The 15242-nt window shown below is 35.0% G+C and overlaps 1 protein-coding gene across 1 annotated transcript in view; it reads left to right on the forward strand.

Annotated features, from left to right (window-relative positions):
- The first annotated feature begins 10420 nt into the window (after nucleotides 1-10420).
- Nucleotides 10421-15242, forward strand: part of LOC107731791 (carbonic anhydrase 2-like) — a 6766-nt gene continuing 1944 nt past the window's right edge. The window contains exons 1-6 of the mRNA XM_016542964.1: nucleotides 10421-10603; nucleotides 11457-11654; nucleotides 12368-12486; nucleotides 12580-12672; nucleotides 13319-13381; nucleotides 13488-13643. Of these exons, the coding sequence (XP_016398450.1) occupies nucleotides 10570-10603; nucleotides 11457-11654; nucleotides 12368-12486; nucleotides 12580-12672; nucleotides 13319-13381; nucleotides 13488-13643 (663 nt within the window). The 5' untranslated portion in view covers nucleotides 10421-10569. The remainder of the gene's footprint in view (nucleotides 10604-11456; nucleotides 11655-12367; nucleotides 12487-12579; nucleotides 12673-13318; nucleotides 13382-13487; nucleotides 13644-15242) is intronic.

The following is a 15242-nucleotide window of genomic DNA, read 5'->3' on the forward strand; positions in this document are numbered from 1 at the left end:
AAAAAACAGAAAAAAAAAAAAAATCTAGTTTCCATACTAGCTAGTTAAACACATAATTTAGCTAACTGCTACTGGAGTGAAAAAGACTATTTGGCTATTAGAGTAATACCTTCTCCAGAAGTTCGCCACTCTGAAAGTCACTAGATAATAATGACTGACGGCTACAGCAGTGAAAGGGCAGGAGGGGAATCTCAACGTCAATCCCGTTCCAGAGCTGACACCAGGATCAGACTTTCCTCCATCTGTCTTCAGGTCATGTACCCGACAGAAAGACTTCTCAAGGGTCTTTATGCAATCAGAGACTTTATGTAATCAATACTGGCGAAGGGAAATGGCCTGAGAGTGAAGTAGCTGGTGTAGAGGAAGAAAAGGCTGGAATAATGTGGCAGCAGCCGGTGGGCAGAACAACTCTCGTGATTATTCTCAACAAGACTCATATGAAAGCACACAAGAATACGTACAGCTGTCCTGATCTTCTATGATTACCCCTCTGATTCCTGGTCAAATCAGCATTGATGTACCTGCTCCGTCCTACACAAATCCACATCAGGCTTTGCCAGAAATGTCAGTTTTCTGTCAAGCTGTGCAAGTAGAGCAGAAAAAAAGCAGTTTCACTCTGATTTGTAGCACTGGTCATGCAAAAGTTGTATAAAAACTAGGGCTGTCAAATAAATCAGTAGTTTTTATACACATTCAATTCCTTTAAGGCAAGAAAATGAAATAACTAAACAATATAATGCATAATATTACATATATAAAGATGTGCAGTTTTATTAAAGGAATAGTTCACCCCAAAATGAAAATTATGTCATCAAAATTCTGTTCCAAAGATGTATGAGTTTCCTTCTTTTTTTCACAAAAATGATCAGACAGTTGACGGTAGCCATTGACATCCATAGTATGGAGAGGGGGGGAAAAACTACTATGGAAGTCAATGGCTACAGTCAACTGTTTGGTTACCAACATTCTTCAAAATATCTTCTTTTATGTTCAGCAGAAGCAAAAAACATATTTTGGAACAAGTGAAGGGTGAGTAAATGATGACAGAATTTTCATTTTTAGGTGAACTATCCCTTTAATACATGCATGCTCAAGGTTTTCAATTCATCAGTGCATGTTTCTTCAAAGACAAGTATCTTTCCTAAAAATGCAATAACTTGCACCACATGTGAAATGACTTTTGCTTTTGGTTTCCCATCGACTCTCAGCTGAAAACTCATTTACGAATCTTAGAAATCAGAAAGAAAACCATAAAAAACTTAGTTCAGAAGAGGTCTTTCCACCAGCTATTCAGGTGCTTATGAAAGCATAGTATATACAGTCTAATTAGTGGTATGCTCATAAAATCTAAGATCATTTGCATTAAACATTCCAGAATTTTCCTTAGAAGTCCAAAAAGACGCTTGCATGTAGTACAGGTAATTCAGCTTCAAAAACCGTAGAAGAACAAGAAGTTCTCACTTACTGAAGGTCAGCTATGGTTTAGATAAGGGGTCACCAAACTCTGCCCTGGAGGGCCGGTGTCCTGCAGAGTTTAGCTCTGAACCAGAACCAGCTAATCAAAGTCTTACTAGGTATACTTGAAACTTTCAGGCAGGTGTGTTGTGGCAAGTTGGAGCTAAACTCTGCAGGACACCGGCCCTCCTGGACCGAGTTTGGAGACCCCTGGTTTAGATTAATAGTGCTTTTCTTTACGAGCTCTGGAGCAGCTAAATCAATTTGAGTCTTAATGTGAACAAAAGCAGCACCTTTTTTCATCTTGGTGGCATTCAGGGCATAACGAGATGTGATGAGGAGAGGACGTAGGGTTAATCACCAGACTGTCTATAATTATGAATGTCTGTGGTGAGCAGTGAGTCATTGGTGTGTGAAATGAGCTCGGCTAAGGCCTATAAGAGCTTGAAGTGCACACACAACCTCGGGCTTCTCAAACAATCTCTATTGGCCGGTTAAGTCTGTGTAGTTTTGGAAATTTCCCAGATAGCACAGGTACGTCTGCAAGATGTCTGTTAAATATCACTTCATCTGGAAAGCAGCTGCTGTGTACAAACATCTGAAAGACGTCTTTAAGATGTCAGTTTTACATACATTCCAAATCATAAACATCTTAAAGACATTTTCTAAATGTCTATTTGACCTCTGATAGGAAACGTCCTATAGATCTATTACAGATGAGCAAACACTCTAATAGGCCTTGCAGATGTAAATGCAGACGTCAAATAGACGTCTCCATGATGTACGTGTGCTATCAAGGTTCTGTATGGTAAAGTAAGGGAAAACCCATGTGCGCCTTTTTATAGTACAATGTGCCACAATGGAGAACAACAGAAACCGAAACTGAGTAAATCTATATTATTATAGTACAGTTTTTAGATCCCAGATTTACATGCCATTAAGCGCACACGTACAACAAAACAAACGTTGGTTGGTCGCTGTACATAGCCTACCGGTCAGAGGGTCTGTTCATGTTCAAGGGGTTCTGCAAAATCGAGCACATTTATGTCGATATGTGTGAGACTAAAAGTGCCAGAGTTCCTGGTGAATTCAGTGCTTAAACAGGGTTCCCTATACTGTCAGAGAAGTATAATCAAAAGTTGTGACATTGCTTGTTTGATCTCGACGGCGTCGCCGCCACGCGGTCACGTGGTTCAATACAGTAACTCTCATTAGCTCCAAACAAACCATAGCTGTCAATACATTTGAATGGGTTTTAAGCAGGATAGATGACAGCTTCACTGTACAGGTATTTGCAGCAACTTTTGGTAAACATTACAGCATATTATGCATTGATTATTACGTCGATGACATTTACAATATCATTTTATTCTGGAGAGTGATGGAGAGGCAACATTAATATGTTTTTCTTGTATTTAACCCTCATGTATACCTTACTTAGACTTAATATTTATTTAATATTTTGAGGTGATCGTTTGGTACTACATACTATTTGTGCAATAATTATGGTCCATTAATGACCACTTAAAATATTTTTTCTAATATTTCTATTACTTATATTACAATTAGTGTAGTAGGCCTATTTAAGGTTAAAATAGAGAAAATGGTTTTAAATTCCAATGCAAAGAAGCAAATTAGAGTCATTTTGTGGTCGACAAAATTTTTTTTATTTGTAATGCCATGGTTTACCCACTAGGTACCTGTATGGCTCTTTAATAAATATACATGTATCTACTAGTCTACTTTCTCAAAAGAGTATTGCAGGTCATATACCTGCTTACTTATTTTTAAGTTTTGCATTTGAATAAATATTTAGACAAGATTAAACACTAGATTAAATGTTAAATTTAAAAAAGTTAATAAATTACATCCTTTTTTAATTTTTAATAAGTACACTCTAAAAAATGCTGGGTTAAATATAACCCAGCGCTGGGTTAAAAAGGGACAAACCCAGCTATTGTTCTTTTTTTTGACCCAGCTATTGGTTTGTTTTGACCCAGCGGTTGGGTTCAAACAACCCAACCGCTGGGTCAAAACAACCCAATAGCTGGGTTTGTCCCTTTTTAACCCAGCATTATTTTTAGAGTGTACACATAAGTGAATATTAATGAAAACAAGCAAATACTGAATTTAACCCAAGAAAAGTTTAAAATTGTGCTAAAAAAAGGCATTCAACTGTATTCAACAACAGAAGATTTGTGTCCCCTTATATATACATATCTATTGACATTGAATCGAGATGCCCCGATTCAATTTCATTCATACCATATTCATACTATACAGAACATACTTTTTTAACATCGTGAAGTAAATTCAAATTCAAATGTAGTACCTACTATTTCGGATGCACCGACTGTCTCATAGTAATTTCCACCCAATATGAACAATTTTTCCCCAATCATTTTTTCAAAAGTTACTACATGTTTAATGTTTATTAAAGAGATATTGAAAAATCACCCCCTTGAGTTGCTATCTTACAAGTAACTTATACCAATAAGCAGCTGGATCACAACTGATCTGAGATAAATACAAGTATTTATATCAGGTACTGCAGTCTACTACACCAGAACTGAACGTGTATCTCATTGCCAATGCAGGGCACTTCAAAGCACTACTGAGGAATTAACATCGATTGACTCTTTATCCAGCTCTGGTTTCTAGAAGACTGCGTCAATACCAGCTCGACCTCACTGTTTGTGGCTGATCTGACCTGGTTTGAAGAACTCTAGGAGGTTTTGCGGGCGGCAACAACAGCGGTGCGTGGAATTCTAAGTGCTTTCCATCACACAGTATCAGTAATGCTGAAATTACCAGAGAGACCTAGATAATGCTGAGAATGCCAATAATTGCTGACAGCTCCCTTCGGTTAGGAAAGTCTGCTTGTAAAGATCCATTTACTTTCTCACATAAAACCCTTTCCCACATAAACAGGCGTCTGGAAATGATATCATCTGTGGGTATGTGACAAATGAGCACGAGACTGAGCCAAAGAACAGTCTAACACATTAGTTCTGTGAAGAGTGTGTGCGTGTTTGAGTGTGTTAGATTCGAGTTTTATGCTGTGCTAGATTGTGCAGAGCTCAGAATCTCACTGCAAAGCATCAGGGAGATCAGAAGAAGAATGCTTGACAGCTGTGGAGAAACCGTTTGTGTGTGGATTTTCACCTCACCTCACACACACCTAACTCCTCTCCTGACCCTCGGAGCAAATCCCCATTTCCTGTTTGAGGAAGATTTGGCCACCTAGTGCTCGACAACTGTTTGTTATTGTGCTTAGAAAGCAATCATCTGTTTTTCTGCAGAACCGACTTTGCAAAAGATGAACAACATGTATTGAAGAGATGCTGCTGATATATTTATGCTTTTCACTGCCTTATGAAAAACCTCCAGCTGTTCCAAGAGACAACTAAAGAGCTGCTGAAAAAGCCAAGCACAAAATATGGATCCTAGCACTAGTAGCACATAAAAAAATGGTGACTCAATTTTGAGTGACGTATGGGACATATATACAGCTAAATTTGCACAAATCAGTACATGCAAACTTTTATTATTCATGAATATGTCAAAAAATAGCTTTGGGGGGGGGTTATTTTAATTTAAAAGAGAAAACAATGTGCTTTGCATTATGCTCTAGCTATGGATATTAAGCTCACTTTATAGCTTAATAGTGAGGTATTTTGCTACTGTGGATAATAATGTTACACAATGAGACAGCAACTCATTATTTTCATCCTTCTTAAAGGTTTGATATATTTATGCATTCAAGTTTTCAGTTAAAAGCTCAGTGGCAGATTGAATGAATCTCAACACCCACTGCTTAAACCCTGATACTGTCAGGACGGCATTTGCGTGCCAGTGAACACTCATACTACTCTCATACGATCAGACTAGAGAAAGGTTTAAACATACAATGTAAGTGTAAAGCCATACTCCAAAAAATAAAGGTTATCCAAAGGGGGTTTTCGCAGTGATGCCACTGAAGAACCATTTTGCGTTCCCAAAGAACCTTTTAGTGAACAGTTCTTAAAAGAACCATTTTTTTCTTAGTGTAAAGAAAACAATCTAAATAACCTTTTTCCACTATAGAGAATTTTGTGGAATGGAGATGTTCCATGGATGTTAAAGGCTCTTCATGGAACCATCGATGCCAATAAAGAACCTTTATTTTGAAGAGTGTATTATAAGCATGTTTGTTTTTCTTGAACACTTCTTCATTGTGCCAGCCACAGATGAACACTAGTTCAAAACACATTCACATACAAACGCCTGATTATTGTTAAAACATTTTTATTTACATTTAGATATATTTAAGTGAATAGGAGAAAAATAAGTATTTGTCTGGTGATCTGCAGTCTTGCTGTTATTATAAATGTCTGGCCTCTAGTGGTCTTGAGCTGTTATCACAGCACATTGGAAATAAAGAAGGAATATTCACATTAAAAGAGCCTCTCTCAAACACAAAAAGCTTAAAATAAAATATACACTATCAAACATTTGGGGTTGGCAAGATTCTTTTAAAATATTTTTGAAACAAGTATTTTATGCTAACCAAGACTGAATTTATTTGATTAAAAATACAATATTATATATATATATATATATAATTACACTTTAAAATAACGGTTTTCTGTTTTCTATAAGCTAAATTTTCAGCATCATTACTCACACACGATTCTTCAAATATCATTCTAATATGCTGATATGGTGTTAATGAAACATTTTTTCTTATTATCATTATTAAAAACAATTGTGCCGCTTCATATTTTTGTGGAAAACATGACAATTTTTTTCAAGATTTTTGACAAATAGAAAGTTTAAAACCGCATTTATACAAAAAATTATTTTATAAAGATCTTTACTTTTAATAAATGTAATGCATCCTTGCTGAATAAAACCATCTATATAATACACATACACAAATAAATCTCGATCATCAATTTTATTTGTTCTCAAACTCATGTTCTTTTTTCTGTGATCATAATCCAGCACTATAAAGGACTCAAGACAAATTTAGGAATTAAAGGAGAACCATTGCTCGAATATGAAAATGAATTCCATTTTAATCATGGGTTCCATTTTAATATAGGGTTTGGAACAACATAAGGATAAGTAAATTACACAATTTTAATTTGTGCGAGAACTACCATGTTGTGTTTCCAAAAACCTGTAAGCAGTGTTGGGGAGTAACTACTTACATGTCATAGAATTACGTAATTTAATAAATGTAACTGTAATCTATTACAGACAAAACGTGTAATTTAATTAGTCACTTCTGAAAATGTTAAAGATTACAAAGCGGGTTACATCTGAATATTTGCACACACTTACAGATTTGATTTATTTCTTTCCCAAATTGCACTGACTGCTCTTAAATAAGACAACAATGTTTCAGGAGTTTAAGACACAGAATAGGACACGTTTATTTGATAACTGTTTTATTTCCTATTTGGGTTTGTGTAACTACTAAACTATATCTTACGATTTTAAAACTGTATTTAACCTCAGAACTATCTCAAAGCAAAAAGAGGTGCTAAAGTCTGATTTTGTGGTGGCTTTGCATTAAAATGAAATTATAATTTCATTATAATTATAATCTTAATTCAAGTGAAGAAGGATTTTGAAAGTCTGACATTAATCAATGTTGAGTACTACTGTATTATACAGTATGAAGCATGTTACAGCTGACTCAACATAACAGAAGAAACACTCATTACAAAACAGCTCTGATAGAATTCAGTCTCTAATGACTTTATTCTTTATGCTTCAGCAAACGCATACAATATTCAAATCCAAAAATTCAGTGCTCTAGGAAATTTTCTAATGTATTTTCTGGACATTAAGCTTGGTTGGGTGATTAGCAGCATACACTGCATGCACTTAAAAAAAAAAAAAAACAGTCCAACAAGGGCAATAGAAATCATGTAGTTGATTTTGATGATCAGCAATCATTATGAACTGTTTTTGTTAGAGGATTTAGGTATGAAGTGTCTGTGATTAGTCCATTTTCTGCATGTTAAAATGGTCTTCTAGAGTTGAGAGAAAAGCTGTGCAGCATTATCCACATTGACAGCTTCCTGCGGAGCTTCTCTGACCACCTGAAATATACAGTTTACCCGAGATATGACTGTCCACACAAAGTATGTACAGTACAAAATGTATTTGGACACGAGGCATGAAATGTCACTGCGTTTGATCGCAAAACATGACAGTGACATTTAGAGACAAAGCACAAAAACACTTTACGCAAAACATTTGACAAAAAGTAAAGTTGTATGTATCAATGTATTTGAACATTGTGATTGTTTATTATTAGTACATTACTGCCAAACGTCACTGTTATATAGTTATCAAATTTAAAGCTACAAATAAGGGGGAAAAAAGCAAGAAAAAACACTCACTTTCTGTCCTTTTTTGGGTTCACTGGATGTACTTTTTGTATTATTCAATAACCAGACAAGAAACCAATATAAAGAGGTGGTACTGGTGCTGGCCTCTTTATTCCACGTGGAACATCCATCATATACAAATTACCACACCACTCCTTAGCAAATGCACTGGACTTTATACAATCCATTACTGCCACCTAGTGGACTAAACATCCCACTCATTACATCCCTTTTCCTTAAATAAATAACATTACATCCCTTTTCCTTGAATAAATAACATTACATCCCTTTTCCTTGAATAAATAACATTACATCCCTTTTCCTTGAATAAATAACATTACATCCCTTTTCCTTGAATAAATAACATTACATCCCTTTTCCTTGAATAAATAACATTACATCCCTTTTCCTTGAATAAATAACATTACCTACTAAACCGTTCACACTAAACACTAGTCCAACACCAAACACTCCATTACTCCATTTCACCCTTTACAACACATTCATTTTTCAATACCAAGATTATTTCACTTTTCTTTTTTTTTTTTACAAGTCCAGTCTAACAGGTGGTTTTCTAACACGATTAGATCTTCGTAAGATTGGATTGTCAGTCTTTGGTATAGATGAAACCAGTTCAGGGGACTGTTCAAAGAGCTGAACCTCAAAAGGAGACTCAGCAACAGGAAGAGACACAGAGGGCATTTCTGGAGAAGATTTCTCAACTTCATGAGAAGTTAGCCCATCCAAAGGAGACGGTTCTATATTTGACTTACAGATTTCTACAGACTTCAACAAACTCCTCCGATTTCTCCTTAGCACTTGGCCATCCTCTGTTTGAATAAGATTTTGATATACTTTTTACATCTCGCTGTACTTCTGTGAACATCTGATTTAAGCTTTCCACTTTTTCATTTCTCAAAGTATTTATCTGCGGGAAGAATATCAGCTTATTTATATTCAAAATGGTGCATTACTGATGTAAACAAAACTTGAACTCACATGTTTCAGGGAGGTCTTGACGGGTTTCGCTTTGGTCTTGGGTTTTGACTGTTTAGTCGCAACCTGAAATACATTCTGCTGTTTTTTGCCTCTCTGTTTATTTTTGGCCATATTTGTCCAGTGGACTTTCTGATAACAATTCAACTCAATGAATGAAGCCGCAATGTGGACGTCTAAAATCTCAGTTGAACGACAGATCCAAACATCGACAGACGGAGACCAGTATGCGGCTAGATCCCACTTTGGTGACACTCGATTATGAATTAAACGTGTCTAACAAAACAAATACAGCTAAATATAAAACCTTCGCATCTATTCCATGAATAGAAAAGCGTAGTGTCTGCTGTGACTTCTGTGCTTTTCCTTCACTGTCCAATTCATCAGCGCCATCTAGTGGTGTGGAGAGTAGGCGAAAACTTGAAATAAGGTCACTACCACTGATCTAGGCTATATAAATATTCTCTATTATAGATCACTGGTCACTACTTATTGAGATAAACATGTTGGAACAAAGTATTGAGAATTTGCACTTTATTTGTCCATTTAACTCTGCAATTCTGCATTAGTGAATTCACACTTACATTTGTTTAAGATTCCAATCAAGGTTCAGACATATACAATTCAAAAATATCTAGAATAAATTAATATGGATGTATTATTTATAAGAATAATCGATGCAATCAGCTATTAAATTAACTTGATTAAATATTTAGCAAAATGTACACACATATATATAGCCTACATAAAAAAAATACATGAATTCATATTTGGTCTACACATATACTTACGAGACAAATATGCAGGCTACATTTGGCCCTTCTTTATAAAACAGGCATTTACTCGTTTGTTCATATATTAGAAATTTCGTGGTTGATAGTAGCTTCGACTCTCGACCACCAGATGGCAATCAATCCCTTTATATTGCAAGTTCAGATTCAAGTACATTGATAAACAGCTTTACAAATTCAGAACATTCGTAACTTTATATATGCATTTACAAATAATATTCACGCTAATTAAAATACTAAAATAATACACGACTAAAATAGCATTATTTTCAATATTTACAGAAATTACAAGCTATTTTCACTGTATTCTTCCATATTAATATTAAAATCTACAAATCTTAGATCATATTTTGTAGCATAGTTTTATTCTTGAGCCTATAATGAATAGTAATCACAATTATAATAGGCTAACAATAACTTTACACAAATTACACTGGCTATTATTAGTGTGTCTGTGGGTGTTTGTGATATACATTCATCATTTGAGTAAGGCAGCCCGTTTTAAAAACATATTTCCATATATCTGTCTTCAGTCATGAGATCGTTCTTTGTAAAGCGTCGAATACCAGCTAAAGTGGCGGAGTGTTGCGCAAAACCACCATTCATTCGCTCTGCTAGAGTGATGAATCATTACTGCACTCGTTGTCATTAGAACCAGCGCGCCACAAGTATCTGATTGCGCAATCACAGAACGATAAGAATGCGTGTCGATATAGCAGAAGATTCCAACCGATGAGATCCCGCATTCCGAGAGAGAGAGAGGCGGAGAGCGCGCGTTATCGATCTCTCTGTAGCTCCTCCTGCTGCTGATCACACTTAATATACGTATCATGTGGGCAAACAGCGTCCAGAGAGCCGCTATATAAACCTCCAGCTCATCTGTCAGAGGACACTGATACTGCTTCAGGACTCTTTAAGATTCTTGCTGCGCAGCTGTCATAATGTCTAACGGATGGGGATATGCAGACCATAACGGTATGACCTCCCATGTAATTATGATTTTAATAATTCATGTGTGATTTCATAGTCTATGTAAATATAAAACGTATCACAGATTGTGTCTTTTTTTTTCTTCCTCGTTATCTGCATTTGCCCTCTTTGCAACTAAGACATGTTCACCTTGGCTGCTGCACAGCCAGCACTATCAATGACAAGTGCAAAATATACAGATTTTACTATGCATATAAATTAGCATTTTAGTGTCAGATACTTTTTTCTTCACACGAATGTGAATTTTCATTTCATACCAAATACAGAAAATACCTGTGCAATAGACACCGTGTAGACACTGAGCAATTAAAATGCATTTTTTCTTTCCCTTAAAATGCACATCAAATATTTAACATAATTATTATTATTCTTCTTAAAGGCAGTGATGTAAGGATATTTTTGTCTTCTTCACATAATTGTGGATTTTTATTTAATCCCAAATGCAGATAATACCTTGGACACTGCAATTCAAATGCATACTTTAAATGCACATAAATATATTTTTATATTATTTATTTAAAAAGATATCATTAGTTTCTATTTTTTTGTACATGTTGTCTCAGATGCATACTTATTTTGAACATAAAGGCATATATAATATTATTTTTATTTTATTTTGCCTTAAAGGCAAGGATGTAGGGATATTCAGCAACTGTTGTATTTTTAAAAGAAACCATTGAAAAATACATATAATCGAAATATTGGAGGGATGTTTACGCTAGATATAGCCCTGCTCAAATGTGCAGAATTTGGTATTTAAACTCAAATTGAATGTCCTGTAAATGTATTTTTGTCCCAGATGCATATTGTTTACCCTCCATATCACCTTCCACTGCAGGACCCGACAAATGGTGTGAAAACTTCCCCATTGCTAATGGACCTCGCCAGTCTCCAATAGACATTCAAACCGGTGGAGCATCTTATGCTGAATCACTGAAACCGCTTAAACTGCAGTACGACCCCTCCACTTCACTGGACATCCTGAATAATGGACACTCTTTCCAAGTGACCTTCGCCGATGATGACGACAGCTCAAGTTTGTGACCTCTTTGTTAATATTTTATAATAAGCTACGTCTATTCTTGTATTAATCATTAGCTTTACTTAGGCAGAGGGTTCTTGAAACGACTGAAGTGGTAATGTAGATAATATTTAGAAAGAAGAGTTATTTAATAATGAGGCTGCATCTGACACTAATGCAATCCCACAGTATTACTGCTGAATATAGCTGCATACTACTGAATGTGCATTGGAAAGCATTTCGAAAGTTGGCTTTTGTTCTCTAACTACATAGTTAAACATTAATTTACAATAGTATGCTGTACTAGAGTGTTTAAAAGTCTTTAAATAGATAGTTTGCACACAGTTTTCATAGGTTATGTTTATTTATAGGTTATAGTTTATTTTATTGCATGTCTAAGCAGGTGTAAAGCCTATGTGTGAAAATATCAGAAAATAACACCTTGACCCTTCAGCTATCTCATCCTCTGTGACACAGCTACTTTTGCTTAGAATTGTGGGAAATCACACACGTGTTCACACACAAAAAAAATGCACTTAAGCTGCTAAGCAGTGAATGGTTTGTTACAAGTGTCATTCATGTGAACTTTGACAGAGTCAGTAGATGTAACCTGTGTAGCAAGTTTAACCATGTTTAGCCTGTTTAACAATTGTAACCTACTGTATACACAGCATGTAACAGACTTTGACATCACATATATTAATTTTATCTGTGTTTGCCCGCATTAGCTCTGACGGAAGGCCCGATCTCAGGCAAATACAGACTCAAGCAGTTCCACTTCCACTGGGGAGCCAGTGACGACAAGGGCTCCGAGCACACAGTCGATGGGAAATGCTACCCAGCCGAGGTATTATGCTCTCGGAGCATACTGGGAAAATTAAGACGTGAGATGTTTTCTTTTATAATTAAGCATTAATGTTCCTGATAATTTCATCTTTAGCTCCATCTGGTCCACTGGAACACAGAATATCCCAGCTTTGGGGAAGCAGCCAGTAAGCCTGATGGTCTTGCTGTGGTCGGAGTTTTTCTAGAGGTCTGTGTGCAGTTGTACATTTTTAGAGCCTATTTGTATGCAAACACTGGGACAAATTCACTAAAAATTTAAATTAGAATGAAGTCTTATGTTTTTAGGACCTATTTACTAACATTTTTGCACAAAAACAAACTAAAATAAAAAATAAAAATAAAATAAAAATATTGTGCCTTAGTCACAGTCTTTTAAAATTAGTATTAAGTCTTTGATTTTTAGGCCCTATTTACTAACCACTCGCAAATACAGAGATGAATTCACTAAATAGTTTCATCACTTTTTTCATGATATTTTGGCAAAAAATAAAAATAAAATATCTATCTATCTATCTATCTATCAATCAATCAATCAATCAAATAATAAAATAATGAAATGAAATATAATTAATAGATAGATAGATAGATGTTTCTTATACATAGAGTACAGTAATAAAAATCTACTTAGAACTGTTATTACTTACTATCAATCAATCAATAAATAAATAAAATAATAAAATAATGAAATGAAATACTGTACTTTAGTCACATTCATCCTGCATATTTTCAAGTTAGGTTGAAGAAAAAATTTAATTAGGTTAAATCTTATATTTATCCCACAAATTTTTAGTTTAGAATCAAAATTAAAAATTGTTGTTGTTTTTTTTCATCAGAATGGAGCAGAAAATCCTAATCTTCAGAAGGTTCTGGATGCTATGGATGCTATCAAGTGCAAGGCATGTCTACCAATTCAATTACATTTTGTTATCATTTTTACTTCATGCCAAAAATTGAAATCAATTCTGCTTCATTCATGGTCCATTTGTGTATGTTATCTTGCAGGGAAAGCAGACCTTATTCACAAACTTTGACCCAACTGTCCTGCTCCCAGAGTCTCTGGATTACTGGATGTACCTGGGGTCTCTGACCACCCCTCCTCTGCTCGAGAGCGTCACATGGATCGTCTGCAAACAGTCAATCAGCATCAGCACAGAGCAGGTCCTGCTCATGACACAATTTATACCAGTAATACAAGCATAGATGTGGAATTTACAAGTCAAATGCTTAATAGTGAAGTGTGGCATCTCGCATACTAGAGATTTGGATGTGCATTTTAATAATTCTAAAGCAGAGCCAAGAACACCTTGTTGACTCATAAAAAACACAGGTTTGTTAATTTGAACAGGATTAAAATCACAAATTACGTCTATGAAACACAAATTTAAATAACCTCCTTAGGGTAAACTAGTCCTATTTGAGTAGGATTTGCAAATGGGTAGTAAACAAAATGTGAACATGAAATTTTATTTTACTTTTTTCAAAAGTTTGGAGTCAGCAAGATTTTCTCTCTCTTTTTTCAATAAATCTATACTGCTATTTAGCAAAGAACAACTGAATCGGTCAAAAGTGACAGTAACAATTTTTCCTAAAGATTTTTATTTTAAATAAATGCTGTTCTTTTGAAATTTATATTTAATCAAAGAATCCTAAAATATCATGGTTACTTCATGCATGCCTCAAAAGAGGGCTTACAATGACTTACAAAGATACATAACAGCTACAAGTGTATGCACTACTAAAAAATCTTAAGCAGTAGAATTTTTTTAAACACTGATAATAATAATAAATGTTTCTTGAGCAGCAAATCAGCATATTAGAAAGATTTATGATTAAGTATGTTGAAATATATATTTAAAATTACATTATTACATTTTTGTTGAGCATTAAGACAAACATTCATCAAAACATCAAAAACATTAAAAAACGTACAGACGCCTTATGTGAAATTAACACGACCCTGTCGAATGTTTACATAGCAACTTTGGTTCAAGGCTGGTAATGTGTACATATCCTCAGGTGGCATGCCTCATTTCCTAGCTGCCTGTTGAATTATTGACTTCATGAATACAAAAATAACTTAACATGATATTCTGTACAAAATGTGAGAATTAATGATAAGAGTTTGTCAGGGGCGCGGGAAGATGTTTTCAGTTGGGGGTGCTGTGTGTGTCCGTGTTGGGGGGGCTGTTTCACTTACGATGATTAAGTATGTTGAAATATATATTTAAAATTACATTATTACATTTTTGTTGAGCATTAAGACAAACATTCATCAAAACATCAAAAACATTAAAAAACGTACAGACGCCAGACTTTTGAACGGTAGTGTATAATTAGTCCTGCAGTTTAGAAACTGCATTAATTAATTGCAATTAATATGAATGAATTAATATACATAAACTGTATTATATATACTGCAATCATACTTAAAACATCATGTCACCTACCCAAATGCATGCAGTCAGGCAAAAAAACATCCAATTATGATTTACATTATTGTTTATTTGGTCTTTTAGTCTTTAGACATTTGCCCTCATCTGAGGAAATAGTAAACAAATGTACAAAACCTTCTACTCAGTCAGTTGTATTTTCTTCTCTATTCAGCCTATGCGGCATCTAGCCCTTATGCAGTGTTCGAACTATACCGTGGACTTTGGGGGAGCCCACTTGTTTTTTTTTTTATAACCGGTGGGGGGGCATGCCTCAAAAGAGGGCTTACAATGACTTACAAAGATACATAACAGCTACAAGTGTATG

The sequence above is a fragment of the Sinocyclocheilus rhinocerous genome, unplaced genomic scaffold, assembly GCF_001515625.1.
Source record: "Sinocyclocheilus rhinocerous isolate Xijiao unplaced genomic scaffold, SAMN03320098_v1.1 scaffold1721, whole genome shotgun sequence".
In the NCBI taxonomy this organism is placed as follows: domain Eukaryota; kingdom Metazoa; phylum Chordata; class Actinopteri; order Cypriniformes; family Cyprinidae; genus Sinocyclocheilus; species Sinocyclocheilus rhinocerous.